The sequence below is a fragment of the Myotis myotis genome, unplaced genomic scaffold, assembly GCF_014108235.1.
Source record: "Myotis myotis isolate mMyoMyo1 unplaced genomic scaffold, mMyoMyo1.p scaffold_m19_p_2, whole genome shotgun sequence".
Lineage (NCBI taxonomy): Eukaryota > Metazoa > Chordata > Mammalia > Chiroptera > Vespertilionidae > Myotis > Myotis myotis.
In genome coordinates, this window is record NW_023416324.1 from 26,298,405 (window position 1) to 26,315,011 (window position 16,607).

At 41.8% G+C, this 16,607-nt stretch overlaps 3 protein-coding genes and 1 long non-coding RNA gene across 11 annotated transcripts in view; 2 read left to right on the forward strand and 2 right to left on the reverse strand.

Annotated features, from left to right (window-relative positions):
• The window catches only part of LOC118676371 (intracisternal A particle-promoted polypeptide), a 31,047-nt gene extending 25,746 nt beyond the window's left edge, over nucleotides 1–5,301 (forward strand). For 3 of the 4 annotated variants that reach the window (XM_036350198.1, XM_036350195.1, XM_036350196.1), the window contains 2 exons: nucleotides 2,623–2,743; nucleotides 3,343–5,301. In XM_036350198.1, the coding sequence (XP_036206091.1) occupies nucleotides 2,623–2,743; nucleotides 3,343–3,473 (252 nt within the window). In that variant the 3' untranslated portion in view covers nucleotides 3,474–5,301. Of the gene's footprint in view, nucleotides 1–2,622; nucleotides 3,058–3,342 lie in introns of those variants that run through there. The other variant, XM_036350197.1, reaches the window with a different exon arrangement.
• Nucleotides 5,302–7,528: 2,227 nt separating this feature from the next.
• On the reverse strand, nucleotides 7,529–13,312 carry TMEM69 (transmembrane protein 69). Of its 2 annotated transcripts, XM_036350204.1 has the most exons (4): nucleotides 12,726–12,824; nucleotides 11,265–11,392; nucleotides 9,882–10,020; nucleotides 7,529–8,284 (listed from the first exon to the last, which is right to left on the reverse strand). In XM_036350204.1, exons 3-4 carry the CDS (start codon nucleotides 9,921–9,923, stop codon nucleotides 7,571–7,573), a joined length of 756 nt encoding a protein of 251 aa, XP_036206097.1. In that variant the 5' UTR covers nucleotides 9,924–10,020; nucleotides 11,265–11,392; nucleotides 12,726–12,824; the 3' UTR covers nucleotides 7,529–7,570. The 2 variants fall into 2 exon arrangements, with proteins under 2 accessions (XP_036206097.1, XP_036206096.1); XM_036350203.1 differs by lacking the exon at nucleotides 11,265–11,392 and having other exon boundaries at nucleotides 12,726–13,312.
• A 390-nt stretch (nucleotides 13,313–13,702) lies between these two features.
• On the reverse strand, nucleotides 13,703–16,447 carry LOC118676374. Its single transcript, XR_004974091.1, has 2 exons — nucleotides 15,859–16,447; nucleotides 13,703–15,498 (listed from the first exon to the last, which is right to left on the reverse strand). It is a non-coding gene; the product is annotated as an uncharacterized LOC118676374 (long non-coding RNA).
• GPBP1L1 (GC-rich promoter binding protein 1 like 1) overlaps nucleotides 14,443–16,607 on the forward strand; it is a 46,646-nt gene continuing 44,481 nt past the window's right edge. For 2 of the 4 annotated variants that reach the window (XM_036350202.1, XM_036350199.1), the window contains exon 1: nucleotides 14,974–15,131. The gene's annotated coding sequence lies outside the window, so the exon portion shown is untranslated. Of the gene's footprint in view, nucleotides 14,614–14,973; nucleotides 15,132–15,230; nucleotides 15,250–16,607 lie in introns of those variants that run through there. The other 2 variants (XM_036350200.1, XM_036350201.1) reach the window with 2 other exon arrangements.

The following is a 16,607-nucleotide window of genomic DNA, read 5'->3' on the forward strand; positions in this document are numbered from 1 at the left end:
ATAACCTTTAAATTTATTCTTCAGTTTCAGAGGACTTGCTGGGTTCATTTAAGTTCAAATCAGCAAACACACATTGACTTTCTATAATGTGCTGCAGCTATACTGGATACTGGGATGTGACGCTCATTAAGTCCCTGTCCTTAGGGACTAAACTTGGCCTGGTAGCTCAGTTGGTTAGAATGTAGTCCTGATACACCAAGGTTGAGGGGTCAATCCCCTGTCAGGGCACATACAAGAATCAACCAATGAGTGCATAAATAAGTGGAATAATAAATTGATATTTACCCCTCTCCCTCTCCCTCTATTTCTCCCTTCCTATCTCAAATCAGTCAGTAATTTTTTAATTTCACTTTCTAGCATTGGGGAATAATCATTGTTCACTTTTCATGATTTTATAAACTTTGTTCATCATTTACTTTATTCCCGGGATCCTTTATACCTGGCTACTTGCTCATTTCTCTCTTGATTATTTCCCAGGACCTTTATTAACTTTTCTGTTTTCTGGGTATAGAATTTTCTCTGAAGTAGGGATTTATAACTCATTTTGGCTATAGCAGCTTATTGAAATTTCTTCAGGAAATAACGTATACCAGGAGTTAGCAAACTTTTTGTTTAAGGGCCACAATCTCTTCTTTTGGCATTTTTATATTTATTTATTTACTTATTTTTTTAATCCTCACCGGAGGATATTTTTCCATTGATTTTTAGAGAGAGTGGAAGAGAGGGAAAGACAGAGAGAAATATCATTGTGAGAGAAACACATTAATTGGTTGCGTCCTGCACGTGCCCTCACCAGGGCCCAGGCTGGAGAGGAACCTGTAACTGAGGTACATGCCCTTGGCCAGAATCAAACCTGGGACCCTTTGGTCCGCAGGCCGACACTGTATCCACTGAGCCAAACTGGATAGGCGTATTTTTGTTTGTTTCTTATATGTTTGTATTGATTTTTATTTTTTTTTTATTTTTCCATTTTCATTTGTCTCTGGCAGGGCCTGATGGCAATTTAATATTCTTTTTTTTAAAAAAATAATTTTTATTTCTTAAAGTATTACAAAGAGTATTACATATGACTCCTTTTTCCCACCCTTGACATTCCCCCGGCCTCCCCTACCCCCCAGTGTCTTGTGTCCATTGGTTATTCTTTTTTCTTTTTTTTTAAATATATTTTATTGATTTTTTACAGAGAGGAAGGGAGAGAGATAGTTAGAAACATCAATGAGAGAGAAACATAGATCAGCTGCCTCCTGCACATCTCCCACTGGGGATATGCCCGCAACCAAGGTACATGCCCTTGACTGGAATCGAACCCGGGACCTTTCAGTCCGCAGGCCGACGCTCTATCCACTGAGCCAAACCGGTTTTGGCCATTGGTTATTCTTATATGCATGCATATAAGTCCTTCGGTTGCTCTCTTAACCCCCCCACCCCCAAACCCTCCCCAGGCTTCCCACTGTAGTTTGACAGTCTGTTCAATGCTGCTCTGCCTCTGCATCTATTTTTGTTCATCAGTTTATATTGGCCTTTATTATCCATTTCAACCTCACCAGGGCCATCCCAATGTATTGATTTGTAGACAGAGAGGAAGGAAGAAGGAGAAAGAGATAGAAACATTGATGAGAGAGACACATCGATTGGCTGTCTCCTGCATGCCCCCTGTTGGAGATTGAGCACACAACCTGGGCATGAGCCCTGACCTGGAATTGAACCTGGGACCTCTTGGTCCATGGGATGACGCTCAATCCACTGAGCCATACCAGCCTGGCTTATTTTTGTTTGTTTTTTAATAACTTTTTAATGTGGAAACAATTCTTAGTTTGTATTCTTATACAAATAGGTTTCCCACCCCTAATCTATACTACTTTTCTGAAATATGTTTTGCAGTCACTAACTCCACCAGATGATCCTTGCAAAAAGGATTACATGGTTAAATAAATTTGGCAAGTGTTTTTTTGCTATGTCACTCACATAGAGATCTATAAGGCTCATTAACATCTCAAAGACTTTTTAAAGCCCTCTGTAAACTGTAGATAAGCACTTATCTTCTAGGACAGCCGTTCTCAACCTGTAGGTCGCCCCTTTGGGGGTTGAACGACCCTTTCACAGGGGTCGCCTAAGACCATCGGAAAACACATATATAATTACATAATGTTTTTGTGATTAATCACTATGCTTTAATTATGTTCAATTTGTAACAATGAAATTGGGGGTCACCACAACATGAGGAACTATATTAAAGGGTCGCGGCATTAGGAAGGTTGAGAACCACTGTTCTAGGAGCTTTGTGGGTTTGTGGTGTGTGTGTGTGTTAGTGTGTGTGTACGCACATTACCTACTTGTATTCCATACAACTAGTTTTTCAGAATGCCTGCTTATATAGAGTCTCTAGATTTATTTTCTGATAATAATTTATAATTAATCACAGACTTTTCAATTATTTTCCTCTAAAATTACTACTTTGTCTACATCTACTTGAAAGTTTATTTTAAAATGTTCTATATACTGATGTGACTGGATTGTAAGTTTGAAATTTAAACATAAAAAGAACCATAGTATCTGCTTTCTTCACAGTTTTCTCTATTATTATTTTGTGACACTGCTAACGTATTTTTTTCTCTTAACCAGGAAAAGTGGGTTGAAGTTGCCTCAATGAAAGTGCCTAGAGCAGGCATGTGTGTTGTGGCAGTCAATGGGCTTCTGTATGTTTCTGGAGGTCGATCTTCCAGCCATGATTTCTTGGCACCAGGTACCTTGGATTCAGTTGAAGTTTATAACCCTCATTCAGATACATGGACTGAAATAGGTAATATGATCACCAGTCGTTGTGAAGGAGGTGTTGCTGTACTATGAACTATAAACTGTAAGAGAGCACAAGAAACATTTTGAAAATATAGGTTCTGACTTTTTGCAAATCACACATGTATTTGGTCATAGGACCCTTTGATTCTGTTGAGTTTTCCATGTATTTGATAGATAAATAACTAAAGATTATTTTTCTAAGAATTTGAGTGAAAAGGATATGGATTATGTCCTAAATTAATAAAGAGCTCACAAAAATTTGCCACGCTTACTAATAGAAATGCTATTTATGTTCAAGAATTGTTCAGTTAGGAGTAGAGTCCTACTTGTAAAAATTATTTACTAGAAACTTCTTGGCAAATAGCCCCTTTAGCAGCTTCTCCAGTGCAATTCAAGCTGTAACATGACCTTGTGTGATATAAAAATATCAGTGGAACAGTTTCAAGATGTCGAAATTCATAATGTAATCCAGAGCACAATTTTTCTTTTTCTTTTTTTTTTTTTTTGTTAATCCTCGCCCAAGGATATTTTTCCATTGATTTTTAGGGACAGTGGAAAAGAGAGGGAAAGATGGAGAGAACTATCAATGTGATGGACGTCAATTAGTTGTCTCCTGCATGAGCCCCGACTGGGGCCCAGGCCAGGGAAGAGCTTGCAACCAAGGTAGGTGCCCTTGACCGGAATCGAACCCGGGACCCTTTGGTCCACAGGCTGACGCTCTATCCACTGAGCCAAACTGGTTAGGGCCAGAGCACAATTTTTCTTGGCCATAGTTTAATTTATAGTGAATAGCCAATGAAACAACATACTACTTTTACTTGATGCTAGGAGTTTCACTAGCCCCAAACTTTTAAAAAATATATATTTGTATTGATTTCAGAGAGGGAAGGAGAGGGAGAGAGAGTTAGAAATATCAATGAGAGAGAATCATTGATTGCTTACCTCCTGCATGCCCCACACTGGGGATCGAGCCTGCAACCCAGGCATATGCCCTGAGTGGGAATCAAACAGTGACTTCCTGGTTCATAGGTCGACGCTCAGCCAGTGAGCCACACCTACCAGGGCTAGCCTCATACTTTTTCTTGGCAGCAAATATATGGGAGGGACATATATAGCCACTGTTAGAAACATCTAGCTACTTATAGAGATAACAGCATAAAAAAAAGCTTTTGCTCACATCTTTTTTCTTGATGCTGAGAATGCAAATAATTAAGAGGAGGTTCTTAGTGATAGTCCTTTATTGCATAGGATGATGGAAGGGGTGATAGAGCCCAGTAGGTGGTATGCACCTACTGTATTTTCCCGTATTTTCTAAACAGGCACCAAAAATATGTTTGGCTTTGGGAAGATGGAATTTTCTTAGATCATCTAGCTTTGTAAAGTTTACTTGTACTTGGGCAAGCCTAAGTATGAGCTTATTACAAAGCTACTGCCTGGCTTGAAGAAGGTAGAATTTTAGATACCTGTGAAAATTTTTAGACACTGACTCATAAGATGAAAGGCTTCTGATTCAAAACTACTTCTCAAAACTTATTTTTCCCCTGAGAAGCATTTTAAAGAATTGTTCTCTGTCCAGTTATGAAAGATTTGTGTACATGATCATTACTTTTAAGTTATTTCTACTAATCAGTTGGAGCCATTTATATGGAAGGTCTTGCATACAGTTAAGTTTTTACCTAGCTCATTCCAGGATTTGATTAGTATATTCCCCCTTTTCTTTACTAAAGTCCTTCAGTATATTGTTATAAGTATCAATAGCTTAATTAGAATGAAAGCTTTATGTAAGCATTAAAGACTCAGGTAGCATTAATATCCAAAATATTTGGATTGGCCCACAAGAATACTTCGTAACTTAACCATATGCTTATATTAAGAAAAGCTTATGGCCCTGGCCAGTATGACTCAGTTGGTTGGGCATCATTCCATGCACTAAAAGGTTGCCAGTTCGATTCCCAGTCAGGGCACATGCCCAGGTTTTGGCTCAGTCCCCAGTGGGGGATGTGTAGGAAGCAGCTAATCAATGTTTCGCTCTCACATTGTTGTTTCTTTCTCCTTTTCTCTCTTTAAAAGTCAATTTAAAAATCTTCCCCCCAAAAAGAAAAGCTTATATAGTGCAGACAGAAAGCTCTGAAAGTCTGAAAGGTCACAAATACCTAATTGGGATCTGTAAAATGTAAAGGAATGAAATGTCAAGTTAATTTGTAGGTTATTTAAGCTCATGTGCCTTTAATATTTCTAGTTACAGAGAATCTGCTTTCAAAAGAGATTTATAAAAATGCTCCTAATTTAATTTTCATTATTGCCTAGCAACCTAAAATGGCAATGTGAAAGGGGGGCATTATGTACTACTGTGGCAGAAATGTAATGTCAAGACAGTGTTTAGCCTTAATAGGTCCAAATGATCCCTGAAAAATAGGTAATTGTAAATATGCTTATTGTTTGCTAGGTAATGACAGATTGTTTAAAAAAGAATATACTAATAAAGTATTTTGATTTTTGCTCTTACAAGGTTTTGCTTTTCCTTCTGAGAAAGATCTTCTGAAGAGTATGAGTTTTCTTTTATATATATATATATATACACATATATATATATATTGACTTCAGAGAGGAAGGGAAAGGGGAAGATAGAAACATCAATGATGAGAATCACTCATTGATCGGCTGCCTCTTGCACAACCCCTACTGAGAATGGAGCCTGCAACCTGGGCATGTGCCCTTAGCCAGAATCGAACCTGGACCTTTTGGTCCACAGGCTGATGTTCTATCCACTGAGCCAAACAGGATAGGGCAAGAGTATGAGTTTTCTTTATTATCAGGCTATAGTAAACTGTTCTCTACCTTAATAAAGAAGGATCATGTGGTGGTTTCAGCCATGGGCTTTAACTGGTATACTTCTTAACCATACCAGACCTGAGGCCCTGAACCTAAATGTCCCCTATACCTGGGCTCCTGAGCATTAAAGAGAAAAAACCAACATGATATAGAAAAATGTTAGTTACATGCAAACAAGTGGTTAGAATAAGATGCAACTTGGAGACATTGTAGAAAATAGGTCTAGGCAAAGTACCGAAAATTAGGTACAGCGATATAGCGGCAAATTCGGAAATTACCGAAAAATCGGTACAGCGGTCTGGTAGGGTTAATGATCCAAATAAGCTCTAGCTCTGTGGTGTTATATTTGTTTGCTTAGGGCTGCTGTAACAAAGTACCAGAGAAATTTTTAAAAATATGTTTTTATTGATTTTAGAGAGGAAGTGAGATAGAAACATGAATGAGAAACATTGATTAGCTGCCTCCTACATGTCCCCTACTGGGGATCAAACCCACAATGGGCCCTGATCAGAAATTGAACTGATGACCTCTTGGTGCATGGGTTGATGCTCAACCATTGAGCCACACTAGCAGGGCACAGAAATTTAAACAACAGAATTTATTGTCTCATAGTTTCAGAGGCCGGAAGTCTGGACTCAAGGTGTTGGTAGAGTTGGTTCCTCTGAAGGCTTTGAGGGAGGGATCTGTTCCAGGCTTCACTCCTGGACATACAGATAGCCATCTTCACATTCACATGGCATTCTCCCTGTATACATGTCTCTAAATTTTCCCTTGTTATAAGAATTCCAGTAATATTACATTATAGCCTACTCTCATGACCTCATTTTAATAGTTATTACCTCTGTAAAGACCCTACCTCCAAATAAGGTCACATTCTTAAATACTGGGGATTAAGACTTCAACACACAATTCAATACATAACAGGTGTGTAAGAAAGTAAACAGGCTACCAATCTAGACTCTCATCTCTTCACTGCAAGAATCATCACTAGCACGGAAGTCATATGTATATAATTTACTTATGAAATTTGATATTTGAATACTTATACAAAGATAATATACCAGGTGAAATCATTTCCTTATTTATATTCTTACATAAATTCCTTTTTTTATGAGACTAAGAATCTCAAAAGACAAGGTTTTCAAATTAGAGTCTTAAGGTGATGTTTTTGCTGTTTTGAAAAAGCTTTCTGGGAGTTAACATGTAACATTAGATAGCCCTGCTCATTAGAATATCAAGATGGCTCCAGCTTGATTTTTCCTAAGTTTATGTACTAACAGCTTTATCTTTTAAATAATTTTGACCTGCTGGTGATCTATTTGGTGATAAGTTGCATCTATACTCTGCCAAATATCCTGATAAAAACTAGAAAAAGTGTCCAGATTCTCTTTAAACATGACTTCCCCTCGTGACACTACTCCCAAGTGACTTTAGAGCCACAGATCCTCTCAGCTCATATAACTAGGTTGTACCAGGTAAAATGAGCTTGGGAATGCAATCCCCGGGGCAACTGCAATGAAAACTCTACCCTGGAACTGCTTATTGTTTTCAGACATTCATGGATTGAAGTTTTCCTCTTGAAATGGGAGAGTATGTGTGTTTTTCAATGATCATAGATTCTAGCAAAAGGGATTTTTCCATCTTTTGCTTTTAATTTTACTTTTTTTTCCCTTCAAAATAAAACTTTGAAATGAGTGGACCACTATATAATTCCTAACACTGAATGAGAACTCTAACCTAATATGACATAAAAAGGACTTAAGGATTTTCAAGCTGTTGATCATATAATTCCTATGAAATAGATTTTTTAGAAGTGAAAAAAATGACTAAATTACCATTGGTGGGAAACAAAGAGCTAAACAGTAGAAGAAAAAGGATATGTAAAACAACCTTACAAGGCTGTAGCCAACGTGCTAACATCATTTATTGAGTAGTTTTATATTTATTCTCCTTGACCAGGTTTCTGGGGTCCTTTCTCTGGATAAATATTTTTAAGTAGTAAAGTGATTACAAACGATAAAAAGGCCACTAAAGTGACTACTATCCTCAGGGCTTTGAACCAATTGGGATAATCTGGCAAAAGAAAAAGTTCATTATGTAATGCTATCCCCAAACCTATTATTACTGTGAGTATAGCTTCACTGAGCCTTTCAGAAACAAGGAAGGCAAACCATGAAAACAGGACAGGAGCTGTACTACTAGCTAAATTTAGGTAGTCTGGTTTGGCTGGACTACCTTCTGGCAGAACAAAACCCCATCTGATCCCTCCCAAGAAAGATAGGAAACTGGCTCCATAAGCCATCTGAGTAAAAGCTAATACGGGGATATAAGTCTTTACCATCACCATGATCAGTGGTGGAGCAAGGAAAGGGATTAGTCCCGCCAGAGATATGTATAATGCTGGCTTTGGGCTGTCAGGCAGGTATGTGATCGTTTTCGGTGGCCTGGCTGGAAGCACTTCTTCCTTCTGCTTCTTCTTAAAGTTGCATGGGGAAGTATGATAGTATTGTGTCTTGCTCATACACACTGGAAATGATGAGGAAGGCCTAGGCCTTAGAAACAAAGGTGAAAAGTTCTGCTGGAGACATGCCTTGAGAGAAAGTGTTTCTATTCTCCTGCTGGCTCCTAGTCCAACTGTGAAAGGGTACTTCGGCATCTACGTAGAGAAAATAAACCAGAAGACAAAAGCGGATTTTTAAAAATGTGTATCACCAAATGTCTTAGTTAATGCCAAACTAGAACAATATAAAAACAAACTAACTGCTTTCTGTTAACACATCGAACTTTACAGAAAGGTTGGACTACAGAGTGATGTTATTGCTGGCTAAGACTATTAACAGCTATACCACATACAAAAGAAACTACTGACTAGAAGTCACTTATGTTTTAGCTTACCACTAATCTTATCCCATGAGAAAATATCTCAAAGAAGAACAGGTAAAGACTGGATATTTAGTATTTGGCATTCTAAACTGCCTCTTGGACTTATAAATTGCAAAAGCAGTTGCACTAATCACTGAGGCAATGCTATTTTATGTAGAGAAAAGCAGTGTACCTTCCAATATAGCTTTATGAACACTGCATACTTTTCATAGTTCCATGCTTTTCTATATGTCTCTACCTAGCATTCTGGCTTACTTTTCTATTTTGGAACTGTTTTTACAAATTCAGCTTAAAACTTTATCCAATCTGCTTGACCAATTTGTCTCAGTGGACAGAGCGTCAGCTTGCTGACTGAAGGGTCCCAGGTTCAATTCTGGCCAAGGGCACATGCCTCGGTTGTGGGCTCGGTCCCCAGTGTGGGGTGTGCAGGAGGCAGCCAATCAATGATTCCCTCTCATTATTGATGTTTCTGTCTCTCTCTTCCGCTCCCTTCCTCTCTGAAATCAATAAAAATATATTAAAAAAACAAAAACTTTCTCCAATCTGATTTAATGCTCCTATAAGTAAGTACCCTATGTGTACTTCCATTGTAATTCTCACCATGAATTAAAATTGTGAGTAGACTTGAGAACCAGGACCATATTTTTTCTTTGCCTTAAAAAAAAAACCTTATGCCTTTCATGTTATATGACCAAATAAACTTCTCTGTTGATTCTATGCTTTAGTAAGCAGATTCCAGACTTCAGTTAGTAAATAGATTACAAGTAACTCAAGAAGCGTTTGATGAAAGCAAAAATGAAAGTTATTTGAGAATTTTGGTGATTCCTCAAAATGCTAGGAATGATTCCATCTTGGGACCTCTTTTTTCCTTTAGTCTAGAATGTTCTCTGAACTACCTGCATGGCCCATTCCCTAATTTCTGACCACCCCATTTATATAAAGTGCAGTCATAAGTCTATTTTTTAATTTATTTTTTAGTCTTTATTGATTAAGGTATTACATATGTGTCCTTATCCCCTCATTGCCCCACCACCACCCAGTTCATACCCTCAGCCCCCTAGTGTCTGTGTCCATTGGATATGCTTATATGCATGCATACAAGTCCTTTGGTTGATCTCCCCCTTCCCCCCACCCTCCCCTTTGTAAGTCTATTTTTGACAAGTCGTATTCCCTTCTCCTGCTTTATAGTACTCCATAGCACTTACCACTTGATATATTAAATATTTTACTTATTTGTACTTTACAAACACACACACACATATCCAAATAAGAGGAAAGGATTTTTTTTTTTTTGTCTTCTTTTTCACTGCTATTGCCCAGCCAAATCATGTCTGGCAAGTAGTGCTCAAATATTTGCTAGATAAACCAACCTTTGAAGATGCTTGAGAAAACTTCCGGATGAAGTGAAGCATACTGGGACCTAATGAAGTCTTGCTCAGGAAGATGCCAGGCAGTTCTGATTAATGTATTTTTATAGCTAAGTGGGCACGCTGAATCAGAAGCATGTTGCTGTGTACAAAATAAGATGTCAAAAAAACAACAACAACCAAATAGATGTCACTTAATTTTCTTCATTTTATACATAGTTTTCTTAAAGTAACTTGAGAATTGCCTGGCTGGCATGGCTCAGTGGTTTAATGTCGACCTATGAGCCAGGAGGTCACAGTTCGATTACTGGTCAGGGCACATGCCTTGGTTGCAGGCTCAATCCCCAGTGGGGGGCATGCAGGAGGCAGCCAATCGATGATTCTCTCTCATTGATGTTTCTATCTCTCTCTTCATCTCTGAATTCAATAAAAATATATTTTAAAAAAATAATAAAGTAACGAGAATTTCTTCTATATAAGTTTCCTTTGAAAACAATCATTATCATTTTTAAAAAATCAAAAACATGTTAATAGATCCTTTCATTCTCTGAAAATGTTAATGCACAGAGATCTAGATTTTACAGATAACCATCATTTCCCAGCTGTGTGTCCTTAGATAAATTGCTTCCTTGAAGTGCCAATTTCTCATCTTTAAAACTGAAGGTCAGCCCTAACCGATTTGGCTCAGTGGATAAAGCATCGGCCTGCGGACTGAAGGGTCCCAGGTTCGATTCCGGTCAAGGACATGTACCTTGGTTGCAGGCACATCCCCAGTAGGGGGTGTGCAGGAGGCAGCTGATCGATGTTTCTCTCATCGATGTTTCTAACTTTCTCTCTCCCTTCCTCTCTGTAAAAAATCGATAAAATATATTTTTAAAAAAATAAAACTGAAGGTCATAGCATCCATGTTCTTTTTTTCCCCTTATTTATTTTGGGACTTAGGAGTTTATAGCTCAAAATAATGATGATAATACAATTCAGCTGTGAACCAGACACTGTGTTTGATATACAAAAACTAATTAATTACAAAAACCTCATCATCTTAGTGCTGAGAGACTGTATAACCTGGTAAGCTAGAGCACAAACTTTGGAGTCAAACAATCTAGATTGGAATCCTGGCCCCACCACTTACTAGCTATGACTTCAGACAAGCATTTAATCTTGCTATGATGCAGTTCATTCACCTTGAAGATAAGGATTATAATAACTACACAGGATCGCTGTAAAAATTAAATCATTTGATGCATGTAAAGAGCTAAGAACTGTCCCTAACACAAAGAAAGCACTCAAAAAATATCTGCTGCCCTAGCTAGTTTGGCTCAGTGGCTAGAGTGTCAGCCTGCAGATTGCAGGGTCCCGGGTCCGATTCTGGTCAAGGGCACATACCTAGGTTGCAGGTTCGATCCTCCCGGCCTGGCTTGGTCTGGTCTGGTCTGGTTGCATGCTGGAGGCAACCAGTCGATGTGTCTCTCTCACATCAATGTTTCTGTCTCTCGCCCTCCCTTCTACTCTCTCTAAAAATCAATGGGAAAATATCCATTGTGAGGAACAAAAAAAAATTTTTTTACCCTAGCTGGTTTGGCTCAGTGGCTAGAGCATCAGCCTGCAGACTGAATGAACGGTCCCGGGTTCCATTCCGATCAAGGGCACGTGTTTGGGTTGCAGGCTCAACCCCAGTAGGGGGTGTGCAGGCGACAGCCCATCAATGATTCTCTCTCATCATTGATGTTTCTCTCTCTCTCTCCCTCTCCCTTCCACTCTAAAATCAATAAAAATACATTTAAAAAATAAAAAAATATATTTTAAAATTTTAAATTCTTATTTCCTCATTCTTTTTTTAATGCTTTTTTATTATTGATTCATTTTACTTACATAATATAAGTAGCCAGTAAAGTGACTGAGAATATGAATCCATGTCTTATGTGAGTCCCATTCTTTGTTCTTTTCCCCCCGTTTTTTTGTTTGCTTGTGTGTGTGTTCCCCACTCTTAACCAGAAAAATGAGGTGTCTAAAAAATTCACAAACCAAAAATTTTTTTAAATCCCAAACCCACAGTTGCCTCTCCATTAACAATTTTAATGAACTAACTTCTTATATTTGTGCGTTGTTGTTTTTAGTTACTGATTTTTAGAGAGGGGGGGAGGGAGAGAGACATTGATTTGTTGTTCCACTTACACATGCTTGTATGTGCCCTGACTTGAGATGGAACCCGCAACCTTGACTGTGGGAAAGACGCTCTAATCAAGGCAATGAACTAATTTCTTGATCACAAATCTGGGAATTCCTGTATACTGGTCAATGTCATTCTATACATAGGAAGCAAGTAGTGAGTTAAGTTATCCTGGGCCTCTGAGTAGATCTTAAAATGACACCCACCACATACACCTCGTAACTCCCGGACACACATTTCTCTGCAGGGCCCACACAATCACTTTTATGCAAAATCACCTGCTTAAGGGCCTTCTGGACCACCCCACTTAAAATCCCGGCGCTCTCTCCAGCTTTGGAACTCTCTATGCACTGTGATATATGTGCTTTCCAACTCGGGAGTTCAAGCGAATAAATGATAGCCTAAAACCCGGGGGCGGCCAATTGGTTAGGGAATTAAGAACAGACCCAAGGGTTAATCCGCTTCAATTCAGGCGAAACGCTCAGTATTCCCACTGCCCCAAAAGAAAAAGTTGCAAACTGCAAGCCTCAGAGCCCACATCGGAGAAAAGGAGATGGAGCCTGAACTTTCGGATCCTCGGTGAACTTTCCCCAACAATGCCCGTGTCTCCGGTTTACTGCCAACCCCGATTGCCCCCCTTTCCAACCTGCATTTCTGGCAGCAGCCTTACTACTCACTTGCCAGTGTCGCGCGGAGAGATGAAAACCTGAGCTGCAAGAACAGCCAAGCACTCCCGAAAAGGCACTTCCGGCAAGTGGGGTTATAGTCCTTCACTTCCTGTCAACTGAAAAAAATGAATCCGGGTAGAATCGTGAGCAGCGCTAAGTGGTTCCTACTTTGGGCTTTCCTTTCCGTCTTGGGTCATTCTCTGAATTTAGTGAAATCCGGCTTTTGAAATCTGCAGGGTACCTGACGGGTCTTTGCCTCTCTATTCCAGGTTTCCTAGGCAGTTCGGTAGGAGAGATTTGGAGTCTAGACTATGTGTGAGTTGGCCAAATTGCTTGTTATCTCTGGAACTCATATTTTAGTGTGCATAACAACAGGGTTTCTCAGATCTACGGGGCATATCTCACTGCGATTTAGGGTCCTAATAAGCAAAAGTAAATATGGAACATAGTGTTAGTTGCCTATCCAATATCCATTTCTCTATCTTCCATATTAACAGAATTCCAGTTTTGTATGGGACACCAATGTATGAAGAAAAAAATCTTTTTATTTCCATTGTCTTTGCTAAGGCCTGGAACCTTCATTAAGAAATGAGGGGAGCCCTAACCAGTTTGGTTCAGTGGATAGAGCGTCGGCCTGCGGACTGAGGGGTCCCGGGTTAGATTCCAGTCAAGGGCATGTACCTTGGTTTCCCGCACATCCCCAGTAGGGGGTGTGCAGGAGGCAGCTGATTGATGTTTCTCCCTCATCAATGTTTCTAACTCTCTATTCCTCTCCCCTCCTCTCTGTAAAAAATCAATAAAATGTATTTTTTAAAAAGAGAAACACATGAGGGGAGCCCGACTGGTGTGGTTCAGAGGTTGAGCGTGGGACCATGCATCAGGTCACTGCTGTGGGCTCAATCCCCAGTGGGAGGCGTGCAGGAGGCAGCTGATCAATTTTTCTCTCTCATGGATGTTTCTCTCTCTCTCAATGAAGTCAATACAGCTTTTTTTTTTTTTTTTTTTTTAAGGAAAGACGGGGAGGACGGGGGAGAGGACGGAAAAGATTAACCAAAGGACATATATGCATATATGCATAACCCATGGACGTACAGTGTGGGGAAGGCCTGGGGTGGGGCTGGGACTGGGTGTAGGGGGACAGAAAGGAGGAATGGACATCTGTAATACTGTCAATAAATAATTTTTTTTAAAGAGCACAAGGGGCAGGATTTTCATGCTCATGAAAGGTGTAATAGTAAGAGCTTTGGGGGTGATTCAAAAAGATCATTCATCCTCTCACCCTTGGCTTTAATTTTTGTCGGTTATGTGACCTTGGGCGAGTTCTTTCCCTTCTCCATTTTACAATCTATCAAAGAGGAACAGCACCAAGCAATTTGAGTGGCCTTCTTAAGCCAAGTAAAAGGACAGCTCAAGAGGCCCACGCTAGGCAGTTTCTCCATCCCTCCGGATTCTGCGTGGCCCAGCTTCCCGGCTGCGGGTCATCGTGTGGTGTAGCTCCCATTGCTGGATGGGCTCACAGCAAACTCTTCGTAACTGTAACCGCTTCTGGGTGCGATAGGCTTTCGCTTTTATTTCCTCCTCTGTGCGTCTTGGCAGCGCCGCCCCTTCCCGTCGTGCAATACCCATGAGACTTTATTTAGTTTGGGGAACAGCTTCTCGGCTGAGCAGAGGCCAGAAAGCCGCACTGTGCCGGTCCAGGGCGTGACGCCAGCCGGCAGCGGAACTACCACTCCCGGCGGGTAGCGCGTCGCGCGCCGGAGCGCTGGCCTCCCGAGCCCGGTCGTGTGGCCCGCGGGGGGCTGGAGTCTTAACGACACGCGCTCGCGAAGGAGCGGAAGGTGGGGAAGGGTCGGCAAACGCACGCTCCTACGAAACGGGTTTGCTAGTCCTTGTGGAGGTAATTTGGGGACGGGGTGTGGGAGGGTGAAGAACGGAGGAGCAGGAAAAGGCGGGTACATATAGACACACACCCCCACGCACTCATTGACACGCGTCCCGGCTCTAGGGTTGGGCCGGGGGACGAGGGGGAGCACCAAAGTCCGCGGGCCCCGCCTCTGGTCGAGGCGGAGGGAGCTGGGGGCGGGGCAGGGAATAACCGCCGCTCACGTGCCCCGAACGTTGCCGGCGTGGGGCGCCGGCAGGGTCACCCGAGCAGGGCGCGTGCGCGTGCGTCCCTAGTGGGCGTTGGGAGTGGGCGTGTGTGTGCGGCGGTGTTGAATGGGGGCGGGCTGGGCCGAGCGTCGCTCCTCCCCCTCCACCCGCCGGGCCCCTCCTGGGCAGTGTGGGCCGGGCAGCCATTTTGGGAAGAGCTTTGTTATGGTTGTGGGCTCTCCAGCTCTGCGGGACCAGGAAGCCGAGGACGCGTCCTCAGACACCGCGGTGTCGCGTGCCTAGCTGCAGCCCGGCCGCTGCCCAGTGAGTGGGAGCTCCCGACCGCGGGGCAGTAGGAGATCGAGGGTTTTCCCGGCGCGGGACTCCGCCCGCTGCCTGCCCGGCCGTCTGTTGAAACTAGTTGGAGGCGGCTCGCACACAGGTGGTTGGGTGGAGGTGGGCCCGGGCCAGGGGAGCGGAGCCCGCGGGTCGTGTGGTGGGCACCGGCACCTCCCCCTGCGCGTGGGCTCCGGACGCGGGCGGCGCCGCGGCGTAGGGGTCCCGCTTCAACTCGGGTCTGCGGGTCGCAACGCTCACCTGCGGCTCTCGGGCTCCTCACCAGGCGTCTCCGCCTGGCGGCGGAGTGACTTGGTTTACGGGTTTCCTTTTCTTCTTAGAGGAGAGCCGAGGGCTTTTTTCCAGTGAAGGAAAATAATAAGGAGGAAATGATCGTGTTAGTCAAATGCGGTGTGTGTGAGGGGGAAAACCTTTAACCCCCACCCTTCTGGTTCTCCTTGGCAGCGAGGTGTTTTCCTTGGTTGAGCACCTACCATCACGACCCTCGGAAAAAAGCTGGTAGATCTTGAAGTATGAGGAGATGTTTTGTGGGGGTTTTTGTTTTTGTTTTTGTTTTTTCTGTTTTAAATCTACCTCTAACACACACACCCCCAGACCCCCGGTGAAATTCAAAAGAAACGCTGAATCTAAAATGGCTGTAGCTTGGGGAAGTGCCCTGAGCTTCGGGAACTTAAAATACGTTAAATCGTCTTACATTTTTAGTTGTTTCTCCTACGGGGACAGCTTCATCTTTTGATCTTTCGGTTGTCTTGTAACTGGTGTCTTATCTTGAAAAGGCCTCGGTAGGTGAAAACAAACGTGAGGCCAAAGAAGTTTGCTTACTCCAGAAGTTTACGTAAGAGTGGGTGCGGGGGTTGTGTGTTGTCATTGCTTATAGTTTTGAAATGGTGCTGTGGTGTTAATTTTATCTCCCAGCTTTGTGCTCTGAGGTTGGTTTGTCATATTTGTTGAAATAACTTGCTCTTTGATATGATTAATTGCTCCGGAAAAAAACGGAGTCCGTGGGTGGGTCATGTTTTAGTTCAGTAACGAGTCGCTCTCCGTGTCATCCCTTCCCGGGTACAGTGACGGTGTCCTCGGGGCGCGGAGCCCTTTTCTGTGAAATAACCCGAAAGGGAACCTGCGTGCCGTTAAGTTTGGGTCGTTCATTAGAGGAGTGAAGACAAGTGAAAACAAACTTCAGCCGTGGAGCGCCTGGTGGTTGTGTCCTTTTAGACAAAAGCCTGTCTTTTTGTTTGCTCTTTATTTATTTATTTTTTTTACTATAAGACCCAGAAGTATAACTGAAAACAAAAAGGCAGAGAATGTAAACCAGAAACAGTTAACTTAAGTGTTTGGGAAGGTGCTTGAGTTTCGACTTGTAATCTGTCTAAACGATAATAAAATGCTAATGTGAATGAGAACTTTGGAATTAATAGTTAAATAAGCTGTCATCCCCCCCCC